General features: G+C 41.2%; 1 protein-coding gene across 11 annotated transcripts in view; it reads left to right on the top strand.

Moving 5' to 3' along the window:
- CYRIB (CYFIP related Rac1 interactor B) overlaps positions 1 to 24766 on the top strand; it is a 129958-nt gene that overhangs the window by 99056 nt on the left and 6136 nt on the right. For all 11 annotated transcript variants that reach the window (XM_045861162.1, XM_045861155.1, XM_045861154.1 and 8 more), the window contains 7 exons: positions 5068 to 5189; positions 10623 to 10728; positions 17174 to 17310; positions 18349 to 18426; positions 20699 to 20815; positions 21861 to 21940; positions 23165 to 23291. In XM_045861162.1, the coding sequence (XP_045717118.1) occupies positions 5068 to 5189; positions 10623 to 10728; positions 17174 to 17310; positions 18349 to 18426; positions 20699 to 20815; positions 21861 to 21940; positions 23165 to 23291 (767 nt within the window). The remainder of the gene's footprint in view (positions 1 to 5067; positions 5190 to 10622; positions 10729 to 17173; positions 17311 to 18348; positions 18427 to 20698; positions 20816 to 21860; positions 21941 to 23164; positions 23292 to 24766) is intronic.

The raw sequence follows: 24766 nt of genomic DNA, 5'->3' as shown, positions 1-24766 counted from the left end.
ACTATGTACTAGGCCAGAGTTTTTGCCTGTTACTATTTTTTAATCCTCACCTGAGGATGTGTTTATTGATTTGAGAGAGAGAGAAAGAGAAACACCGATGTGAGAGAAACATTGAGAGGTTCTCTCTCGTACATGCCCTGATTGGGGATCAAACCTGCAGCATAAGTATGTACCCTGAGTGGGAATTGAACCCGCAGCCCTTTGATGCATGGGGTAATGCTCCAACCAGCTGAGCTACCCGGCCAGGGCCTGCTGTTATTTCTTATTTAGATGTTTATATATGTTTTCTTTTGATTCTAACTTTAGAGTTTTCTTCATCAATTTTCTCTTTCATTCATCTTCTCTTTGGAAATTGGCATTCGTAAAAGTTTACCTTATGATTTGGCTACTAGAGTGACCTTAGCCCATCAGATTGGTTCTCTTTTAAACTGTTTTATACTACACTCAAAATGGTCAACATCACTGATTTGCCAGTTCCTTATGATTACAGAGAATAAAGCCACATTCTTTTATTAAAAAAAGTATTTAGTACTACATTGTTTATTTCTAGGTGAACAGTAATATTCAGGCTACCAGAGTAGTTTAGGTTTACTATTTCCATCAATCTGATTGGTTAAACCTAGCTCACTGTCTCTTCATGATTGGACAACTGTAGAAAGAATTTCATACAGATAAACATACTGGCATTTTGCATCAATCTGTATACAAATTAACTGTTCTAGTACTTTTTAGTCATGATTCAGTGGAGTCCTGTAGTTTACAAAATAAAGACTCTGTCTTTATCGTAAAGCATTACTCCTTTAACTTCTGCATGTGCACACATGTGCTGTTTTTCACTTCAGTTCAGTGTGCATTTATAGCTTGCCTCCTGTATGCCAACAAGTAGGTGCTGGCGATGCAGATAACTAAGACACAGCCCCTGCCTTTGCGGAGTTCTCAATCTAGTAAAATAAATAGAAATGCAAATTAATAGTATTCCTTACATAGTTTACATTCCAGGTACAGATCAGGAAGGGATTAACTTTACCTAGCAGTGAGTAGCTTGGGCACCATGGTGGGTGTTCTGACGGTGATGTTTGAGTTGAGTTGTAGAGCGTGAGTTAGAATGTTTCAGACAAATTTAGTGAAGGGCTTTGTAGAAGGAACATGTACGAAGGCATGAAATGACAATCCGTGTTCATTGAAACATACTGTTATCTGTTGTATTAGAAAGAGGGTCATTTTTAAAAAAAACAAGTTATACCTATATGATAAGATTTTATTTAAAAAAATGGCCCAGTTAACACACACGCTCAGATTGCCCCGTAAAATTTGGCAGCACTTCTGCGGATGACAGTATGTGTGAAAAGCACTGAATTGGGGCATGCATAGCTTTTCTGGTTCTTGGAATGTCCTACCTTAAATGACACTTAAGTTATTGTTTGTCCTAATGACAAGTCATTAGCCTGAGTGAGTAGTATGCAGGGGTGGGCAAAGTAGGTTCACTGTTGTATGCCAAACAGAGTTTATTCTTGTATTATTATTTATTAATGATTGCATTTATTTGTATTACAAGTGTAGTCCTGCTTTTGCTCACCTATATATTTAGTTCACTAAATTGTGGTTCTTAGGAGAGAGACTTTTACTTATATTTATGTCTCTTCCAACCCTAGAATAGTGCCTTATAAATGATAGAGTTCAGTGTCTGTTAGTTAATCTTGATTGACTTGCCTTCAGATAGATCAGAGTAGGAGAGTGAATATAGGTGGGCGCTTGTAAATGAGAAATAGAATCTCACTTTCTCTGATTGTTTTAGTGCCTTTCCATTTAGCCATGCATTTCCTCTAATTCTTGTGTCTTTTATGTTGCCTGTTTGTCCATCTTTGAAAAATGTCAATACCCACTTTTTTAGTCTATCTTTATTTTCCATTTTACCTCTTGTATATTTGTTGTTGCTTTAACCCTGCACTTTGAAATATTTTTATTCTGGTCGCATTTTCCTATAGGTTTTTTTCTAAAATGGTGTAGGATTTTATTTGTTCAAAGATAAAAATGCATCATGAGGTCCTTTAAGCCATGCTGGAGCCATATTTATATCTACCTCTCAGTCCCTTCCATTCCCTCAACAAATCTGCGTTGTAGAAAAGCCAGGTCCTCAGTTTGCACACACCGTGCAGTGGTATGTGCTGCAGGTACATTGAGGTCCCAGCCCTGGCGAAACTTATGGGGATAGAGTGTAAATATTTATTGAATGAATGAATGCAAGCTTAAAGCACATAGACCCCTTACTACAATTATAATTTTTATGATTTGCTTTTTACTTTCTTCTTTTGTAGCTGACCATTGCCTCCTTTGTACCATAATAACTTCAATTTTAGCAGTTATTTTCAGTCACTGGTTTATAGGAAAGTGGTGTGAAATTATTTAAATATTTAAATTTACCTTCAAACAATAAGAGCAACTGAACCATGCTGTAATTTCCCTTGAGTGGCTTTTCAGTAAGCCGGGTGAGCAGTCACTGTGCCTGCTCTCAGGAGTGGGTACATTCTTTTAAAGCAGTCAAATGAATGTCCTCTTATTAGCTGGCTAAGTGGTAGGTTTTTTCTTCAACTAATAAAATTTTTCATTATTTGCTATGAAAAATCAAAGTGACAAGTCTTGGGTGCATTATATGATACCATTTTTGGAACAAATGCTTCTTTTATAGCCTTTTCCTCCCCCTAGTCTGTCCCCTTTTGCATGACTTGCTGTCAGTAAAGTAGTGCTTACCTGTCTGCTATTTTCTGTCTGTCTTCACTTCTGCAGCAGTCTTCAGCAGCTTTCAAAATTATAAATGTGACTTTCCTGTGACAGTCTAAAAACGTTCAATCAGTGTGGTGCTGGGTATTTTTTCCACCCTTGGGGGAAACAGAAATCTTTAAGTTTCTTGTCATTTATTAAATCTTTAAAGATTATTAATCACTTTCAAGATCTATTTAAATCTATCTGCTTGATAATGTTTCTTTGTATGTAAGTCTCAGTGTCACGTTTTTCTTTTAACAACTAGTCCCTACACCAACAATACACAGTTTAGTATCTGCAAACTTTGCAAATACCTTTTGATATATGAAAGTCAAAATATTGTCCTTTGTCATGAATTCCCTCTTCATGAATTGAAGCTGATACGTTGTCTACTTGATGTATGTGTCTGTAGTTTCACAGTCCATATGCAAATGTACACAACTGCTGTTTTTGCATGTGAAACATATTTTTCTCTGCTGCACCTGGTGTAAGTATAACAGTTATGAGGTGCCCTTTTTAAAAGTGTGTCTAACCATTACTTTGGAGAATATGGTCTGGCTAAATATGAAAGGATATTACTGCTAAATGTCAAATTCTGATTTTTAAAATATCATTTAGCTATAATATCAGTATTTGCTCCTAGTAATACCTCTGTAGCTTTGGTCACAGACTCTTTAATTGGCTACTTTTGTGTAATTATTTTGTAATAGTATTTTCATTCAAAAAGTACATGATTTATGAAAAGAAATTTGAAATATAAGTGTACAGATATGTGAACACAAATTCCTAAGTTGGCTTTGCATGTAAATGTTACTTTATTATTGTTTCTGTGGTACTGTGTTAAGTGTGCTGATATTAAAATTTGGTACTGTAATTGTTGATTTTAAAAAATGTGGTATGTTCTTGAGTAGTTGGCAGGTTTAATAGGTGGAATTGAATTATGACTAAGTGCCAGCCAAGTAAAGTTACAGTATTTTAGGCATCTGGAGTCCTAGTTTCATACGTGAACTAAGTGTCCTTAAATTTTCTAAAGAAATAAATAGATCACTGTGTACTGTGGGGTGGTGGCATGGGTCAGAAAACTTTAGGTACTAGTTTTATATAATGGGTAAACAAAGATTCGTCAGAAATATTCTTAATTCATATGATAAATTTGGTCTGCCTCCTCACCCTCATAAGAGAAAATTTTAGCATGGAGAAATTCTACTAGCACAATTCTTCTCTAAAACATTATGGTAATTTTGATGTTTATCATTTTAAGTGCTTTATGCCTTATCTGTAGTAACGTGGCCTAACCGGAAATATTTAAGAAAAAACTCAGTTTCCTCACAGAGTGTGCATCCCCCAGCTAAAAGTAAGGTATTAAATAAGAATGATTTATCCTCAGAGAAACAAATGACCAAGCTTTTGGAAACAGAGTTTCTGTTACCTCCAGTCTAGCAGAAAGAAATCTGGATGCAGTCACATTAACATATGTTCTGTGGCTGACACTGCAGGGGGTGGAGGTGCCCATCTGTTTGTGTTCCTCATCATGCTTTTTCTAACTGGAATTCTCTCCACTTTTTTCTCGCTGTTTCTCAAGGATGTAGGAACTCAGTTTTTGCTTTAGTATTACAAAATTGAAATGACAGTGTGCTGTAGCTTAAAGTATCCAGTTTTTCAGCGGCCCACGAGTTCGGGAACAGTGTCATAATTGGAACTCCTGCGAAGGAGTCTTGACCTTGTGTCCATCAGCAGAGAAGTTCTCTGGTACAGAATCTAAAGTGGTCCCTGGAAAAGGGAGACTCTAAAACACTATTCTTTTAAAACAGTTTTTATATCAAAATTCAGTCATTAAAATGAACCTTATAGCCGAGTGAAGTCATTCCAGTCTTTCATCATAGATTAGGAAGATATTAGTAGGCCTTTCATTTCTGTTGCATTAAAATAGGTCATTACTCATCACTTGACAGTAATTACTGATAGTGATGAATATAAATATGAAAAAACTATTATTAATGCTATCACAATGTAAATTTCAAGTTATTGTTCTCACGTTCCCTTAATATACCAAGTCGTGATTTGTAACCAAAATAAATGGTAATATTTGGTGTTCCCTTTCTTCTTTGTGATATTTACAAACTTGTGGCTAGTTATTCAAGTGTATAAGTTATTCAAGATGAAAAAATTATCAGTCCTTTCTAAGAAGTGCAGAGTTAACATTGAATAAAATGTTAGTCATCTTTAGAAATTTGGGTTGCTTAGAGTTATATGTGTACTAAAAAAATCATGTGACTGTGAATTTTCTTGTGCTTTCCTGCTATATAGATGCCCAGCCTACAGAGTCTGAGAAGGAAATTTATAATCAGGTGAATGTAGTATTAAAAGATGCAGAAGGCATCTTGGAGGACTTGCAGTCATACAGAGGAGCCGGCCATGAAATACGAGAGGTAAATCAGCTGAAACTTGCTGTTTCCCTCTTTTTAATCTCTGTCATTTTCTATGCTTTAGGATTCTCTCTTACCTACAAAGTATTGTATTGAAAGGAAGATCACTTGCATTATTTCGAAAGTGGTTGCAAGATTAAGAGCGGAAGCGGGACAGCGTTCTGCCAATGTGTGCTTTGTGTGTACTGAAGAAAATTGTATTTGTTCTGCTGGCTGCTCTCACGCCTGAAATTTACTGTGTCCATGGGGGACTATTGGTATCTTTTTTGGAGGGAAGGAGAGAACATACCTTTCTTGGGCTTTTGTCCTGCCAGTCTGTTTTTTCTGCTCCTCCTAAGTTTCCTAGGGAAACGCTGAAATCATCCTGGAGGTCTGGACTCCTTCAACTCTGACAACTTGATGCCACAGAGCAGCTCTTTGGTGTGGTCTCCCTCGACTCTCTTCTCCCAAACCTCTGAATTTGTCCAGGCTTCTTTCCATTCATCCCTTTTCCACTTCTGTTTTTTCAGAAGAAGCAGTGTCTCTCTAGCCCTTACTACCAAGGCTAACTTCTCTACCTTTGTTCTCCATCCTCCTCTGGAACTTGACTCTTTTCATGATTTCTTCTCTGAATTACATCGTCTGTGTCTTCCCTTTCATTGGCTGTTCCCCTGCAGCACGTGCACGTACTCGGCTGTCCCGTACCACCGGAGGAAACCTTTACCGCGCTCCTTGAAGTGTGGCACAGCCCACACTTCGTTTCTTCATCCCCCTGCCCCAACCCTTCGTTTCTGTTACTCTTCATAACTGACAGTGCACAGGCTGTCAGGGATCGATCCGCTGCTGTGCTGTTCACGTCCAGCCCCGTTCCTCTGGTGGCATTTGGAGCACTAGTGAAGGCAGACTTAAGTGCCGGCACTAGACGATGACAATTCAAGAAATGTGTTAGCAGTTTTAAATTGCCGCTGGTTTTGGTGATTGACTGGATATTTAACATCAAGGAGGAGAGAGCGTGAAGTGATTCCATGGTTTCTAAGGAAGATTAGTGGTTGGGGATAGCATTAGCTGAGGGAGATTACAGATCACGTGGACTCCGTTTTCGTCCTCTCGTGCGCCAGACTGCTTGTTCCCGGAATGTCTGGCACAGGTACACTTCCTTGCCTTTGTTTTCTCCTGGAGTACGCCCTTCGGTCTTCTTTTCCCGTTCCGCTCCTACCCTTCTTTGTAACCCAGTGGTCTCCTCCTTCCCCTTTCTCCTTTACCCTAGTACTTGGCACATGTTTCTTTTGTGGTGACCATCACTTTTTAAAGAAGGAGCATTGCTGTTTGATGTTTTTCTTTCTACTGTACCTCTAGCTTGAGGAGGGTAAACCTGATTCTCACCTGTGTCTGTGTTGTCGGCACCAGCACAGTGCTTCGCCAACATCATTAGCTTCAGAAGGACGTTAAGATTTCAGTTAATGAAGGCATGTAACCACTCCTGTGAACTTCAGGATCTCTAAACATTTAAACATACTTTGAAAAATCAGACATCATTGAGGTGGAAGATTTAAATGATTAAGTAGGATCCTAATTTACTAATTGATAAGATACTTTTTCCCTACAGGTCACAGCAGTCAATTCACAAATTGTTCTAAAAATGCTTCATGGTTTCTCTCTATTAATTATTAGTGCTACGGTTTATTTTAAGTTGTTCATCAGTGTTATATCATTAGCCTTATTTAAAATGTGTTTTATAACTGAATTCTTATCAATTGGTTACAGTTGTCTTTGTAAACAATAAAGAAAAAGTATTATTACCTATTCGATTTTTTCCTGAAGATAGAACTCTCCTTTTTTAAAAACTTCCCAACTGGAAGGGTTACTCTGTTTCTCCGTGGGAAGTGTTTTCCCCAGAGTCTTCTGTTGATGCAATTGAATGCCTGTTTGGATTCAGTGGCAGCCCTGACCAGCGAGGTTTGGTTGGTTGAGTGTCAGCCAAGAAGCAGAAGCTCTCTGCTTGATCCTGGTCAGGGCTCAGGTGTGGGTTGCCTGCCAGTCCCTGGTCGGGCCCGTGCAAGAGGCAACCAATGGATGTTTCCCTCACATCGATGCTTCTCTCCCTCTCTACCAACCTTCCCCTCTCTCTCAAAATAAATAAAATTTAAAAGATTTGGTTGTAGTGTGCTAGAAGGGAGTAAAATAATACAAAAGTCTATACATTGGTCATTTGAAAGAGGGCCTGTGGGCTCTTAAACCTGAGCTGCCAGCACTGCGACCGCAGATTGAAGCCCCCCCACAGGGCACGTGGTCATTAATAGCGGCGTGCGGTCCTGAGGGGCTCACTCCCCGTGTTCCATGGTGGGCATATGGGGGAGCAAGTAAAACCCTTTTAAAAAGGGTTTATATAGAAGAATAATACTGAAGGACGCTAAGATATCAGGTGGGGAATAACAATCAGTGGTAAGAGATTCACCTGTCCCGGCTCTGAGACCTATTATAAGGAGACCATAATTAAACTGTTGGGTAAAGGAGTTAAAGGGAGAGAAATAGGTAAATAAAAAATGTAAGCTAGAAAAGTCTTTAAAAAATAGCGTATAAATCCTCTGTAGATGGGGGATAACTGTGTAACTATTGAAGAAGTTGAAGAAATTTTCATTGAGAAATGTATGTTGTTGTTTGGGTTTAACTGTGTAAGCAGAAAATATTTCCGAATAGTAGACAAACAATTTTAATTAAGAAAGGAAGGTACAAATAAAAGCTGTCTGTATGCCAAATATATAAACAACAGATACAACCAACATAACCGTCATAGATCAGTATGAGGTCTTAGTAGACTTAGTAGAACAAGCATTCTACCTACGAAAAAGCCCTGACAATAGAAAAAATGTTTTGATTTGCTAATAAGTGCACACCACTGTCAGGAAGTTTTACTAAATACAGTAACACATTGATAGAAGCTCAGTCTTGGTTGTTTTATGAAAAAACAAAACAAAACAAAACAAAACAAAACAGGTGGTCTCATTGCAAGTGGTATTATGAAAAGGTTGTCTTTTTGGAGGTCAGTTTGGCAATGTATAAAATAAGACCTATAAAATTATTTGTCTTCTTGCAGCAGAATCCTACATTTTAGAAAATACTGTCCTTTAAAAGGCTGTCATTCAAGAGGGAGATAAATGTGAAAACTTTTATAGCCCCCGAGTTCTGGGTAGCGGAAGTGTGGGAGCGGCCCATAGCGCTGTCCTGAGGATGAAGTGGGGGCACCCGTGCGACGAACAGCGCAGCCCCGGGCCTGACACGTGGGGCACAGACTGAGACTTTACACCGCTACTCCCGTGCTGGTGATGGGGGATTACGTGCATTTTTAAAAAACAGCATTTTCTTAACATCACTCTAAAAAGAATAACATTTCATTGAAGATAGAATCTATGAAATAAACAAAGTTTATTCTCTAGGATAAACCATTGGAGATGGAAATAAGAACTCCCCACTAATGTTGTGATGTATCTGAGAGTTAGAGTCCCCCGTCCCTGGTGACCTCACCATGGACGTTAACGAAGGCCCCGCTGGCGTGCTGGGCTGTGTTGCTGCCGTGCCCGATGTTCTCTGACGGCAGTAACTCTGGTGTGAAAGGAGGCGGAACCGGAATTGCAAGGAGAACCATAAGATGCCGTCACGAAAGAGCAGCCATTGTCTTCAGTTCTGAATCCTGGAAAGGCAGGGAAATGGTTAACTCTACTCAGTTGCGAGAATGGGTGACACTTGCTAGAGCATTTCATATTATGAGAATGAGTATATTTAGAAAATCATTTTTAGATCCTTGCAAGAAAAGTTGGATAGGCTTCTCAAGAGAAGAAAACAAATTTAAAATTTTTATTTGCTCATTTCCTGAATAAGTAAAATAAACAAATTTTTACTACTTGCTATAAAACACTGCTGAACTGGGCTTGAGGCTGAAAGGGTTTCTCATATATAGCAGGATACCGTCACAGTCCCTTTGAGATATTCTCGTTAACATAATATGAAATAAAGATTGGCACTGGCTGGTGTGGCTCAGTGGACTGGGCACAGGACCGTGAACCAAGGGGTCCCTCCCGGGTGCGACTGCCAGTCAGGGCACATGCCTGCATTTCTGGCCAGGTCCCCAGCAGGGGGTGCTTGAGAGTCGAGAGGCAGTCACACGTTGATATTTCCCTCCCTCGCTTTCTCCCTCCCTCTTTAAAAAACTAAAATCTTTTTAAAAAAGGAATAAAGATTGTTACTTGTTGTAACATCAGTATTTTTTAACATTAAAATATTTCTGGTTAGTCCCATTTACTTCAGATTCCTATTGTGTTTAAGCGTTGTTTTTAAAATTTAATATTAAATCAAGAAAATTTGAGTGTAGTGAGAGGCTTATAAAGCAAACTGCTTAAATGATACATAGCCCATTTATTTAGTTCATAGCTGATGTATTCAAGAGCATCTTCTAAATTTATGTGGTTTCAATTTTATTTTGCATTACTGTTTCTGGTTTTGTTGAAGATGGAGTTAGAATACTGTCCTCTTGGGAAAACCTAAACATATCAGTACCTCCTGATAATGTTTATAGGTAGCCCCATCCCTCCGTCTGGGTTATGAGTTTCAATTTTTGGATGGCATGTTTAGCTTGTTTGAAGATATCAGAGAAGACAAACCAGGATGTTGCAAAAAGCATTATTTTCCATAAAGATGAAAGTAAGAAAATACATTTCTTTTGAAATAACCCTCTATAGTTACAAAAGATTGCCTAGTGGTTGGAAAGACTGGGCATAGGAAAAAATCATATTCACCTTATACAGTCTGTAAATTGTAGTTTATTTTCTCCACTTTCAGATTTGAAACTAGCTTTTGCCTTCTTATTCAGGAAAACCTGAGAAAACTTGGATTCCAGTATGATGCTTTTGTTATAGGAAATAAGTAATGACAATTTCTGAATCATGTACTTCATGTTGATTTGGGTTATTAAGTGTTTGGTGGATTTCTTAAAGCTAGTTTGGACCCAGAATTTGAATTACAGAAAGTATTACACCCTTGTTCCAGAGTTGGCATCTTAATTTCATTTGTTACCTTTTTGGCTTCTTTTTATTCCACTAAAATAATTCTTTGAGAAAGAACTGCTAAGGAAGCCTTTCTGTGACATGGGAAATAATAAAACATGGTTTCTTTTGGAGGCTCTAAAACGTACCAGGGCATACTGTATTTAACAAACATATCTTGTGTCATCTTTTAGTTCATTATAGCCGTGTCCACCGCGAGGGTAACCAAAAGGGTATGATGATAGGCTTCAAGTTTCCATGGAGTTGAGAAGGCCCATTTTTGGCGTTCTTGGGTCCGTTATTTTGTATTTTATACATTATACTAGGGCTTCTGACATTTCCTGAAACCTTTATTTTAATGTTAAAATACTACTGTTGTGATTTGTGGAAGTCTAACTATTTTTTCCTTTGGATTTTGAAGGCCATCCAGCATCCAGCTGACGAGAAGTTACAAGAGAAGGCATGGGGTGCTGTTGTCCCACTAGTAGGCAAATTAAAGAAATTTTATGAATTTTCTCAGAGGTTAGGTAAGTTGAAAGTTTTGTAATTATGACTTCCCTAGTGAAAAAGACATTTATTGACAACACTGGAGGTGATTTAGAGTATTTTATGTTCACATTGCTAAATTAATGTTACATACATACATGAAGCAAGCTTGTTAGACTATAAGATCATAGCATAAACTAGGTCTTTATTTACACCGTTCCCCTTGACAGATCACATTTACACAAGGAAATCCCTGATTTCATTACAGTTTAAGGGAGCCTCATCTGAGAAGCCACTTGGTAGAAGTTTGTGCAGCCCCGCAGCAAAGCCTTTTCCGTACGCAGGAACAGATCCACAGCCCTCTGGATTATTTAGATTTTGGTGTTACTAAAACCATCGCTGATTATGATGAGTTTATATATCTAAAACTGTCCAAGTGGAGAACTAGGAAGCTACTGATATATACCCACAGTTATTAAAGCAAAAAGAATCGAAAACCATTTGCTTTTTCCCTTGCATGGGAAAAATTATTGTGAGATCAGGTCTGTGCCTTCACTGCAACGTGTGAACGACATAGGAACTCCCTTTCTCGGAGAAGGAGGCACAGGTAAGATTCAGACATTTAGCCGCTTGTGTCATTTGAAAGCTGTACCTTGCAAGGGCTCTTCTGTTTGAAATTGTGGGCCTAGAGGAGGAGCAGTATAGGTATGTCGGACATTTGAAACACTTACATTTAATTTCTTGACACATGTTTTATACAGTTTTGAGTTTTAAATCTTATAAACATGTTATATATTTTAAATGATACATTCAGTGGGCAGGAAAACCATATTGTAAGATAGGCGTCAAACTGGGGCTCCTACACTACATTTAGACCTGAGGTGTGATTTGTGTGGCCTGTAGTTTTTAAAAAATTCCTCATTAGTTGCCAGGTTTAAAAATTGGTAGTTATTTGTGTTGTGTTGTTTTGAAGTCTCCAGTTGTTTGATGAATTCGGTAGCCTAGGCACCAGGCGGCCCACTGACCTGCATCGCAGTGGACAAGCCATTTCTGTTCATTGGTCAGGGCGTGGGCTTCCTCGTTTGTGAGAGGTTCCTATTGCTTCCGAGTTTTTTATGTCTTTCTTTTCCTGTTTTATATTAGTTATTTGGCCATTTGTGTTTGCAACTTTTGCTTTGAAGTTGAAGTTCTTTTTTTAAAAAATGGCTGTGTTTTTAAAAAGTAAAAGAATCACTGTTTCTCTTTAGATGCAGTATACACTATTAAATGTACAGATAAATAATAGTTGAGATAGAAGCATTTTATAGACTATCTTTTTCCTACTGGAAATAAGAACTGTAATTTATTTTCCCAAGCACAGCAGTCAGTTCTTGCCCACCATTGCTCTTCCAGCGCAGTAGTGACATAGTCTGCAGCCTGGTAGCCTCCGACCGCCAGCCTTGGTCCTTCAATCACGGTTATCTCGGCTCCTTCACGTGGACGGGCTTTTAGTGCAGCGAGCTTCTGCGGCATTTATGCTTGGATTGCTGTAGGTGGTGCTCTGGTCCTCCCAAAGCTCATTTGATCTCTTAGCAGTTGCCAGTAAAAAAAGAATAATTGTAAAATAGGCCAAAGCAGCCAGGCTTACATGTGTTCTTGTGTCCGAACGCCTGGAATCAAATCCGGGCACTGGCATGTGTTCCTCCACGGGTGCTATGTTCCCTTTCAGCAGCAGCACGCGGCAGCACAGGACATGGCAGAGAGCTGCCGGTTTCCATGCTGTGCCGCGGACACCTTGAACCTTCCCGTTTGTGCTCTGGGGGCTTCTGTAAAGTTGTGAGCAAAGCACCAATTTATGATCTGAGGGCTTACTTCTCATCTCTTGCCCAATAACCTGGCTAGTAGTATTTCCAGCTTCCTTGCTTACAGGATGCAGATCCCTGCTTGCACGTGATAGGGGCTGATGTTTGTTGAATGAGTGAATGATGCATTAATGAGTACACACATCTGCAGCATGAAACATGTGTTGGGTATTTAGGAGAAGCAATAAATGGATATTGGGCTTTGGTGGCATAACAGCCTGTTTGGATTCTGGTGTTTGCTTAGTAGCTGTGTGGTCTTGGCCGCATCACTTAAATTAGGCTCTGAGTTTTAGTATCTTGTCTGGTCCTACGGTCTGTTGAGTCTTCTGGTTTATGTGTGTTAGTGTCTGTTGTCTCTTCTCTTCCTGCCTTATTTACTGTTGAGCAGAGATGCGGATACACACCCCCAGACAGCTCACGGAGCACCACACAGCCAACAGAGGGCCCCGGCCCCTCAGGATCTTCCCATGTCAAGGAGAGGGTGGCCTGGCCCGAGCACTCCCGATACATCATGGGGTGTGTGCCAGAAGCAGGGCCCTGATCCCTTCCTGGTTTGCCTGTTTATGGAGGGACAGGGAGGGGATCACTCAACCAGTTGGGAAGATGCTGAGCTTTTCTGAGAGAGCTGAACCTTGCTGGTCTGGGAAATATCTCGTTCTTGTGTGTTTTGGTCTGAGGCCTTCCTGGTTGAGATGTAACCTGATGGAGGGTTATGGGATCAGACTGTAGACAAACTGCTTTGTCTCTCCTTAATCTTTCTCCCTCCTGGTCCAGGGGCTGTCTATAGGGACCATCATCAGGGGTCACAGTGAATGAGTTTTTCCTGCGTGTTGACTCCTTTTCACTGGGCTAAATTTACCAAAACCTATCAGGGGTCCCAAAGCGACCACAATAATTGTGGGCATGTCTCGGCTGTTTGAAATCCCCCACAACCCACATCCTTTGGGTTCTCTTCTGAGGACTCAAGCACTGCTCTGTGATAGCAGATGGATGGCAGTTGGTGAGAACAAATGGCTCTTGTCCCTCAGGAGGAACTTTTGGCAGGGGCCTCCCCGCCCTAGTTATCACGTTGATTATCTTCATGCTCTGCCTTGTGGGCTAATGGACTAATCTGTCTTTGTTATTTCTCCCGGTCAGTCTCTTTCTTGCCAACTTCTTGTGTAGTTTTTGGCTTTTGCACTGGTCTACCAGCTTGTTTCTTCTAGAATTTAGGGCTTATAGTCCATTAATTTCCTCCTTGTCATCTACCTTCTCTAAGAATTAAAACTCTGTGGTGTTATCTCAGGACCTTCATCGGAGAGACCAGTCCTTAGGTCATCCCTTCTTTGACCTCCCTTTCCTTCTAACTCAGCTAGAGACCTGGGTCACCTTCTAGAATTCTGTGTCTTTGACCCCTCTCTTGATGCTGGGTGTTTAGGCCCGTAGATCTTTTTTTGTATTGGCAGAGGAACCCAGGGCAAAAGGCTGATCTAGCTGCTGCAAAGGCAGATAAACGGCCTTGCCATCTTGAGTGTCCCTTTGACAGTAGATCTGTTGAGAACTCCAGCCATCCATGGACAGAAGTTCTCTGAGGTCACTGGCCATCCCAGCTCAGTCAGGCGACCCGAGTCCACTCCTTGTGGCAGGGGTCTCCTATCCCTCAAAGTGGTAGAGCGCTTTGAATGCTGATATTAACCCCGAGGCTTGTTAAATCTAGGAAATGCAAAATTTTTTGGTGGCAGTCCTTTTTTAAAAAATTTTACTTAATGTTTTTAGAGTGAGAGGAAGGGGGAAGAGAGAAAGATCCATTTGTTTTTCCACTTAGTTATGCATTTATTGGTTGATTCTTACACATGCTCTGATCGGGGATTGAACCGGCAACCTTGGGGTATCAGGATGACTCTCTAACCAACTGAGTACTTGGCCAGGGCCAACAGTCCCGTTTCAGTATTGGTGTGTATTTTTTTTAAATGTATTTTCCTGTTTTCATCTCTCTCAAACCTTTCTTTCCACTTACATTAATGCTGACACATGGAATGAAGCTTGGAAGAAATAAACCATTTTTAAAAAATATTTATTTTTAGAGCGAGGAGAAGGGAGGGAGAAAGAGAGGGAGAGAAACATCGATGCGAGAAGGAAACATTGATCGGTTGCCTCCTGCATGACCTTAACTGGGGACCTGGCCTGCAACGCAGGCACATGCCCTGACTGGAAATCGGACCAGTATGCTTTCGGTTTGTGGGACACTGAGCCGTACCATTCAGGGTGAAATAAACCATTTTTTAAAGTAGCCCAAAAATGTGATTTCTCGTACTTGATTTTCACATTCACATTGCAACTCTGCAAGCTGACCATAGGCCTATGGTCCATTCTCCACACTGCGGATGAAGTGGAAAATCTAAATTCTAACCTGATGGTATCACTCTCCTGCTTAAATAGTTTCCCAGAGCTATTAGGAGGACCAGGCCAGGATGCCTCACGGGGCACACACATTATATGTGTGTCGTTGTAGTCCTAGTTACTCTGCTCCACGCGCTCTCTGTCCACCTGTGTTGGTCCTGCACTTTGGGTACTACGCCACACTCGGGCTCCCTGCCCTGTCTCTTTGCAAACTCTCACTCATCCCTAGTGGACACTCCAGTCTCAGCCCAGGCGTTACTTACTCAGGGAGGTCTTTTCTGAGCCTTCAACCAGGTGGGGTCCCATTTTTATACCTTTCCATTATACTGCGTATTTCTTAACACACATCAGACTGTAGTAGGTTCTCTTTCTTCTCTCTGTGTAGTCAGGCTGTGTGCGTCCATAGGAAGGAAGTATGTCTGTGTCATCTCTGTTTCCCCAGGGCCTGGCACATAGTAGAGAGCCAGTGACTTACTATAAAAACGGGATAGTAACTACCATTTGGAGTTACTGTGTGGATGACAGATAATATCTATAAAGTGTCTAGGCCAGTACCTGGCACATAATGGACACATAGGAAGTACATATGATGGTAGTAATTAGTTAGTAGACTGATATTTTATGAGGTTACTGAAGGCTGGGTAGAATGTTGCTTTATTTGAGAGACAGCTTATTATGGTGGAAAGAACAGGGCTGTAGTCAGAAACACCTGGCATTTGTAGCCACACCCTTGGGGTCTAATGTCTTCGAAACTCAGGTCGTCCGTCTGTAATACCCTTGTCTTAATTAGTTGTGCAAGTTGAACGAGAGACTAGGTTAGCTTACTGTACGCATGTTGGCTCACCATTAGGTCTTCATGAACAGTCGAGGTGGTCTTTTTTTAAGTTAACGGTTGATCTGACATAAATTTATTATCATTAAGAAATACTTGTTTATTAACCTGACACTTATTCATTAATGTCAGATCACCATCTGTCTCTAAGCTATTTTCTCTGAATAGGATCTAGCATTGTTTCCTGGTTTTGTAATCTGTTACAGAATTAGTTTGATTTCTGTAACTTTTTTGAATGAAATATCACTACTGCCATTTTAAACACAGTACATCTTAGCTTGGCATTCCAAAAGTGGCACTTATTTTAAAGGGACCATTTTACTTATGTAATGAAGTAGAATATATATTTTATATTATCATCCTGAGATGCCAAATCCTTGAGAAACTCAGGAAGCTAATTAGTAAACCAAATATTTTGTTTCCTTCAGTAGCTGAAAGAAAGCAGTTTCTTTTTATAAATTAATAGCATATTCAAAGTATGAGAAGTTGGTCATGGACTCATAGCATGCACAGATTTGACTGTGGGGACACAGCGCTGGTGTAGAAGTGCCTTAGCTGTAGGTAACAATGACCATTTCATAAAATCAGTGCTGTAGAATGGTAAGTATAGTGTAAAATTTACCCTTTGATCCTGATATTTAATTCAGTTACAGTTTGCATTATTTTGAATTTGAGTTTATAGAATAAAAAATTGAATTAGTCTCTGAGGTTGTTTTTTTTTTTAAAGATTTTATTTTTTAGAGAGAGGATGGGAGGGAGAAAGAGAGGGAGAGAAACATCAATGTGTGGTTGCCTCTCGCACACCCCCCACTGTGGGCCAGGCCCCCACCCCAGGCATGTGCCCCGACTGGGAATCAAACCGACAACCCCTTGGTTTGCAGGCCTACGCTCAATTCACTGGGCCACACCAGCCAGGGCAGGTTTTTGTTCTGTTATACAGCATTCAATTTGAGTGATTGTATTTAGATAATCTGGGTTTTAAAGAGAATTTACTGTATTTTGCTGTGTGTGATGTGCACCCATGTTTTTGGCTTAAACTTTCAATGAAAAGAAATCTTTCGTTTTAATTTTTAAATTCAATGATTTATTTATATTTAGATACTTGTTTTTTGTGTTATAAAGGAATTTTAGCATTTATTTTTGGAAATATTATGGTACAAGAAATTTTATATAACAAATAATCACAAAACACAAGAACAAATGCAAGGTACAAGAAATTTTAAAAAGAATTAAAAACATTTATGCAGATACAGAATTAGTACTAACCATGTGTAATGGTTATTTCTGCCCCAGAAATTTGGGCAAAAAGCGCATATTATAAGTGACAAATATGGCGCCTTCATGGGGATTGAAATCATAACGTTTCTGAATCGTTCACTTTCTCATTTACAAACACCAGGAAGTACAAACAATACTCGGTCTTTCTTTTTTTAGAAACAGCGTTACGGGGTCTCCTGGGAGCCCTGACGAGCACTCCGTACTCGCCCACCCAGCACCTAGAGCGGGAGCAGGCTCTCGCCAAGCAGTTCGCAGAAATCCTTCATTTCACGCTCCGGTTTGATGAACTCAAGGTAGGATTTCCTGCTGGCCGTGACTGTGTGAACATCACGAGTGTTTGGGTGAGCCCTGGGAGGCACTGCCTGGAGACCATGCTATAAAACGTGTTTGAATGATGTCTGATGGTCCTTAGCAAAAATGGAAAACTGGGTTTAAAAATTATGGTAGGCCTTCTCATATATACATAGCATTTCCCAATTCAGTCTTCATTTAACTTCACTTAAAAAATACGTCTTAAACAACAGTATTGACCTTTGCAATACTTTTTCCTTTTCTGCTCACCCCCAGTGTATCTCAACTTCCTCTTACATAAAAGCGTCAGAATGCCCCCCTGCCCCGTCTCCAGTGTACCTGTTTACCTACCCACCCAGCCCTCCCTTCCCTGTGAGAAGGAGCGCCCGCGTAGAAACAAGCACTGGGTCTCCCATTGGGGCGGGGGGTGGTGGGGGGGAACCTGAGCTCCACCGGAAGAGGCCTTGTCGCAGGAGCCAGCTGCAGGGCAGGTCCTTGACTTCCCAGGGCCTCCGTCGCCTGGTCCAGGAAATGGGAGAGCTGGGTTCCCAGCTTCAGCTTTTTGTGATTGCATCATAGACCACCGTTCACTTTTATTAATGCTCAGAGCCCAAATGATGTACATTAGGATCTTAGTCTGTGCAGAGAGTGTCCTGTTGGCCAGGTATAGATACTTTTATTCTAATTCCGAAACAAGTGCCTACAGATTTCTTCTTCTTTTTCTGTATTTGGTAATACCAATTTTTGGCAAATAACCTTTTTGCATATCATGTGAAGTAATTGAAAAGATGAAGGGAAATGTACTGACCGTGACTAAAAGCCGTCTACAGTTTCACATGGTCAGTAAGGACTAGTACAGTATTAACATGATTTAAGTGAAAAAAGCCATCTTGGTAATACCAGTTTTAGTTATTATTAAAATGTTATTGCACATTGGAAATTTATGTAATAGTTAAAACTGTATTTAGTAGATTTTTCACTTAATATTCACAGTGTCATTTATGTGTAACACATCTTTCTGTCATCACTGTCTTCTTCAGATGACAAACCCTGCCATACAGAACGACTTCAGCTACTACAGGAGAACACTGAGTCGCATGAGGATTAACAATGTCCCAGTAAGTCAGTCCTGTGACTTGGGGGGGGCAGTAACTCATCCCTCAGTGTGTTCAGTTTGTCTGTGTGTTCATTCATTTGCTCATTCATTCTGATAAAGTTAGAGCTAGTAATTAAGTTGGTAACGGTGGGCAACCACAGCTGAGGGAAGAAAGAGCAAAAGGTAGCAAACTATATAGTGTTTTTACCTTTTTTCCTCTACTTTTTCACCTCAAGTCCTATGACTACTTCAATAAAATTATTTTTGTGTATATAACATTGATATTTACCAGACCTCTGTATGTATTATCATGTTAATGGCATAATGGTTTGTGAATCAGTGGAGTATTTTGTTTCTGTGTTCTTGGAAGACTCCTGGAGAGCAGTTGGCCTGGGACAGAAAGTACTGATGTTGGCAAGAGGGGACAGCGAGGTCGTGAGCTTGGGGCACTCCTTCGGTGCCTGTCTCTTGGCCGGCAGGGTATCTGCTCTGGTCTCTTCAGGCTTGCAGCCTCTTGACTTCTCGTCTAAGCTGTTTCATGCCCTTTCTGCCTCCAGGGAGTCAAGTGAAGTAAAATCTTAAATATGGAGAAAATATTATCTTCTTCTCTATTGTATTTTGAGGGCCCATAGTGTATGGAAAATAAAGAAATTCTAGGTTCAGTCCTAACCTCTAGTAGATAGTTTAATAAGAAATATTATAGCCCTGGCTGGTGTGGCTCAGTGGACTGAGCGCTGGCCTGCAAACCAAAGAGTCACGGTTTGATTCCCAGTCAGGGCTCATGCCTGGGTGCAGGCCAGGACCCAGTAGGGGGCGCATGAGAGGCAGCCACACATTGATGTTTCCCTCCCTCTCTTTCTCCCTTCTCTTCTGTGTAAAAATAAATAAAATCTTTTTTTAAAAAAAATAAGTATGTAAAGAGTACTGAGTGACACAAGAGGTTAGAAAAAATGCCAAAGGATACCATTCTTTTTTTTCCCTTTTCATTGAATCAATATTTTATGATGTGGTTGCCCCCAAGTCAGTCCTCGAGTGTGAGGAGAGGTTTCTTTCCACCAGGCATCTGTTCTTCGCGGCAGTTAGATTCTGTGAAGTCCAGTTCCTGCCATGAGACTGACCTCATCATCTGTCTTTTTCACATCTACTGTGCAAAATAAAACACAAGCAAAACACGTAATTCTCTATTATGTGCATCCTGCCATCACTGAAGACCAAAGACATTAAAATCACCTTGTACTGTCTTTCACCACCCAAAGTCATGAGTAAATCCAGTCCTTTTCAAGTGAAGTACCTCTCAGATCTTCTCCGGTTTCATCCTCTTGAGAGCCTCATTCTCACTCCTTTCTGGCGATCGTTCTATAGCAGTAGAACTCATTTTCTGACCTACAGTCTTTTCTGACCTACAGTCTTTCTTCTTGGTACAATCTGCCCACTATCATTCATTAGCTTTCTTTAGAGAATTGACTTACTTGTCATTCCTGATGACTTGTCTTCTGATGCTGTAAGTGGTTTACCATCACGGACAAAAGATCTGGCAGCATTTAAGGCCCTGTGCACTCCGACCCCCACCTTCCTTTCTAGCCTTGTCTTTCACCAGTTGCTGCCCCTTATTACACGGAGTACATTGAATTACATGGGATTACACTCTTCCAGGTCATTAGAAAACATGCTCTTCCCCTCCGACTGACCAGGTATACCTGCCCATCACCACCTGCAGAGGCTGAACTCTCCTGTGAGTCCGTTTGGGATTCTTCCAGCCTAACTTAGTCTACCCCTGCCCCTTGGCCGTCGTCGCCTCTTAGCATGTCACTGTGGATGCTTGTGTGTCACCAGTGGGGGCAGGTGCGGCATCATGGTCCTCTTCCTGTCCTCCAGAGCATTTGGAATAGTCCCTTGTACACAGAAGGCAGCCTGTCAGTGTTTTATTTCATTCTTAATGTTTAAATTACAGACTGGGGCAAAAGTAAATTTACAGTTGTGAGTACATGAAACAGAGTTTATTCTGGTATTATTACTTATTAATTATTTTATCATTTTCCATACGAACATTGTAAACCTACGTTTGCCCTACTCTGTATTTTTAAAGAGGTTATCTTTTTAAAAAATGGCTTTATCATTTTTAATCTTTCTATTTTTAACAATACTTGAGGGTTGAAACATAACTTAGGAGCGTGTATTAGATTAATTTAGCAAACACTAATGAGGCAGGCGCTTGACCTGGGTATTTGGGTAAATGAGATAGTGTTTAATAATCTGTGAACTGGTATCATCAGGTGCTCTTATTTCCCACACAGGCAGAAGGGGAAAACGAAGTAAATAATGAATTGGCAAATCGAATGTCTTTGTTTTATGCTGAAGCAACCCCAATGCTGAAAACCTTAAGTGATGCCACAACAAAGTTTGTATCAGAGGTGAGCATTGCCGGGGAAGGTGTTTCTGCGTTGCCACTTGTCGCCCGTTGGCAGACACGATGATTACAGTGAGGCAGTGGTGTTGAAGGCCGTCTCTAAGCTGATGGACTCCCAGATGTGTCCCCTGAGTGCTGCCCCTTTCCCGAGGCCCACCTGTGTGCACGTACCTGCGGCCTCCCGCTGGAGGCGTGGCCCACACCTAGTGGTGTTGTGGTTTCTTCCCCAGCCCTGCCCTTTCCCCAGTCTCTCCTGTCTCAGTTAATAGAACCACTGACAGGCATACCTCATTTTGTTGTGCCTCACTTTACTGCATCTCACAAATGTTGCATTTTTTCACAAATTGAGGACAAGACTTTTCCCCAGCCAAAAGATTATGACTCGCTTTATTGCAGCCTGGAACCAAACCCACAGCATGTCTAAGGTATGCCGGCACAAGCAAATAACTTACGGCTTTTTACCCTAAATCCCCTTCTTCATCTTACCCACTATGCCCACTCCATCAGGGAGTCTTAGTGGCTTTCTCCTAAATGTGTGCTGAATCTGCAAACCGAATCCCTCTCTGGCCACCTCTCCGCATGAGCGCCCCACACTCTCACCCGGATCACTGCGTTCCTGTTCTGACTGTTCTTTGTTCCACTCTTGCCTACTAGAGTCCTTCCTCCAAAGAGGAGCCGAGTAATTGTAAAACATAAACCACATTCCCTTCCTCCCCAGCTTAAAATGTTTCCAGGGACTTCCCAGTGCAGTGGGGATGAGACCCACATACCCCTTGCCTCCAGGCCCCTCCTGTCTGCATGCCGCGGTGGTCGCCACTCGGCCACAGTGTCAGCGCCACTCAGGGGAGCAGGTCTTGGCTGCCTGCTTGTAGCTGTGTCTCCAGAGCTTGGGGCAGTGCCTAGAATCGAGTGCGTGGTTTTTACAAAAGTAAGAGTAGGAACCAGATTTTAGAGTTGCTAATTTTTGATGTTATGCAAAGTTTAAAATTGTACTCACACACTAACTTTCTGTCACTTTTACTTCTTTTGTTCCCTATACACATTTACAGAATAAAAATTTACCAATAGAAAACACCACAGACTGTCTAAGCACCATGGCTAGTGTGTGCAGAGTCATGCTGGAAACACCGTGAGTATCAGCCGGGCTTTTCAACTTCCGTAGTCCTGCGAAATGGTTGTCCAGATACACATAGGTCGTATTTGGAAGGTGAAAATTAAGTAGATCCCAGGTAACCAATGTTAATATATGAATAGAATTAGAATTACTTGGCAGCTTAATGTAACTTTCAATTAAGTGTGAAGTCCAGTTGGTTTTCAGGTGCCTCAGACCAGTCAGACTAACCTAGACTTTTCATAATGTGGATGTTGTGGTTCCTTTTAAGGGGGGCGGGGCAGGTAGGGGAAGAGTTTTAAAGCTCTTTGTTTCGTTCTCCCTTCTCAGTAAAGAACCGCGCCTTATTCTTCTGTATCCTTTTCTCTCAGTGTTAGTTCTCGGTCTTCATTTTTTTCACCCTGGCCTGGATTCTCCTCTGGGCTCCTCCCTCTCGAGCCATTTATGACGTCGGCCGCATTGTCGTCTGGCTGGCTTTTCCTCACACAGGCAGAGAGATCCCATCCTGGGCTCCTGAAATATGTATGGTTGTACTGGAGAACTTGCGTTTTTGTGGAGCTTTTGATTTTCCAAAGCACTGTCATATACACTGTCTTATTGGAAAACCTTATGAAGCAAGAGGGTAGCTGTGAATCATCATCATCATCATCATCCTCTTCCCCCTCCCCCTCATTTCGGAGACTGAGGCCCTGGGAAAGGAAGGGGCCTGTGCACACCTGTGGCCGGCCCCACACGTGTGCCTGCACGTCTCCAGCCTGCTTCTGCGTTCTTGCTGCTGTGCCAGGCCGCCTTCTGTAGAGACAGGAGTTCTGTCTCCTGTTTCCAGTGAGAGGCTGATATGATCAAATCTTAGAAAATTAAAATCCAGTGATACAATTAATGTGTTTAGTTCAAATTAGCAGGCACACTTGCTCTTAAGCTAGTGACTTTTTTCATCATACTGGTGATAGCAGCCTTTACAAAATGCCCATTCCCAAACTTTTACTTTGGGGCTACTCTGGATTTCTCTAAAGTCGTCTTGATTTCTGCGAGCAGAAGGTGCATACAGAGCCCATAACGTGCAGGTGCCAGCTGCTCCATGCCACCTCGTGTCTGGGAACCCCATTGACAGGGAGAGGGCGGCTTAGTGTTTGCTGTCGTTTCAGAGATTAACGGGTTCCTCTCCGAGCGTCAGCTTGAGAGTTGAATCAGCTCATTAATGTGTGGTGTGCCTCATCCGTCCATGTCCTTTCTGCCCTCCAGGGAGTACAGAAGCAGATTTACAAACGAAGAGACAGTGTCATTCTGCTTGAGGGTAATGGTGGGTGTCATAATACTCTATGACCATGTACATCCAGTGGGAGCATTTGCCAAAACTTCAAAAATTGATGTAAGTTACTTGTTTTATGTACTTCTTGACAGTTTCCATGATTGAAGGGCATACATACGCTGCCACTAAGAGCTGGCAGGCCGCTCTCCGTCCCAGAGGTCGGGGTGGTGGCCTGTGATGGTGGTGGGGTTCGGTCTCCTGCCCGTGCGGTGTTTCCTGGGGTCTGTCTGCAGGCGGGTGGACTGCTGGAGGGCGACTGTATTGTCTTTGAGAGGATGGCCTCGCAGGGTAGGGCAGCCTCATGCTCCTAAGTGGTCCTTTTGTGTGTTGGGCAATATAAACAAATAATCTGATGTAAGAAAAAGAAATCTTACTGTATCCTTTCATTCCTTTGACCAAAGGCCATTTCAAACAACAGATTGATTTCCAAATATACAGGAAAGGGCAAAAGAAGGTTTACAGTTGTGAGTACACAAAACACAGAGTTTATTCTTATTATTTATTATTTATTATATTATTTTTCCATTTAACTGTGAACACCTTTGTCCCACGCTACTAAATATCAGTAGAGGTGCTCTAATGAAAAAAGTTGAAGATTACACATTTTCCTTTCTCCTCCCGTTCATAATAATTTGTCACTATAGCCTCAGTTTTTCTTTTTTGTAATTTCTTATCCTGTCATAACTGGTTCATCAGAATTACTGGCTTGGTAAAAAAAAGTTTGTTTTTTTCCCCATAAGATGGCTCTAGTAGCACTTAGTTGTTTTTAACTTTATTTGAAACAGTTTTTTAGATTGTATTGTGACAGTTATCCATATCAGCATGCATTTAAAAAAAAACATCAAAATTGGTGAATTTTTGTGTAGCCAATTTAATATTGAAGATGGAAGAAAGTACACCGCATTTTTGGCATATTATGCCTTGTTATTTCAAGAAAGGTAAAAGGCCACTGAACCACACACAGGAAAAACAGAAGATGTGCGCGGCGTACGGAGAAGGTGCTGTGGCTGACTGAATGTGTCAGAGCGGTGTGTGAAGTTTCCTGCTGGAGAGTCCTCTCTGGATGATGCTCCAGGGTCGGGCAGAACAATTGCAGTTGATAGCCATGAATTAAATTGAGACATTAATTGAGAACAGTCAGCATTGTACCACAGAGGAGAGAGCTGGCATACTCAAAAATATCCAAATCAATGAAGTTATCGGTGAAAAAGAAAAATTTGTTTTATGGAAAAAACCACACAGTTTTTGGCCAGCGCACCGTAACCAGTGTGGGGTGATAGTCATCTTCCAGCGTCCCTTTCCCAGCGGCTCAGGCTCTCGGCATTTCCCGTCTGGGTTGCTGGTTGTGTTCATCTGTGTCCGTCACAGGGCGAGAGAAATGGGTGTTTGCTTATTGGGTGATTCCTGTGTCCCAGGAATTTTACGTTTGTTCTCCCATTAACTCTGAAAATACTCCTAAGATGTAGGCGCTATCTCCCCGGTACTAATGGAGAGACTACAGTTTGGGAAATCAAGCACTGGAACTGCTAGTGAAG

The sequence above is a fragment of the Phyllostomus hastatus genome, unplaced genomic scaffold (genome assembly GCF_019186645.2).
Source record: "Phyllostomus hastatus isolate PE091 unplaced genomic scaffold, TTU_PhHast_1.1 phas_scaffold_21, whole genome shotgun sequence".
Taxonomy (NCBI): domain Eukaryota; kingdom Metazoa; phylum Chordata; class Mammalia; order Chiroptera; family Phyllostomidae; genus Phyllostomus; species Phyllostomus hastatus.
This window is presented reverse-complemented; position numbering and strand designations above follow the sequence as displayed.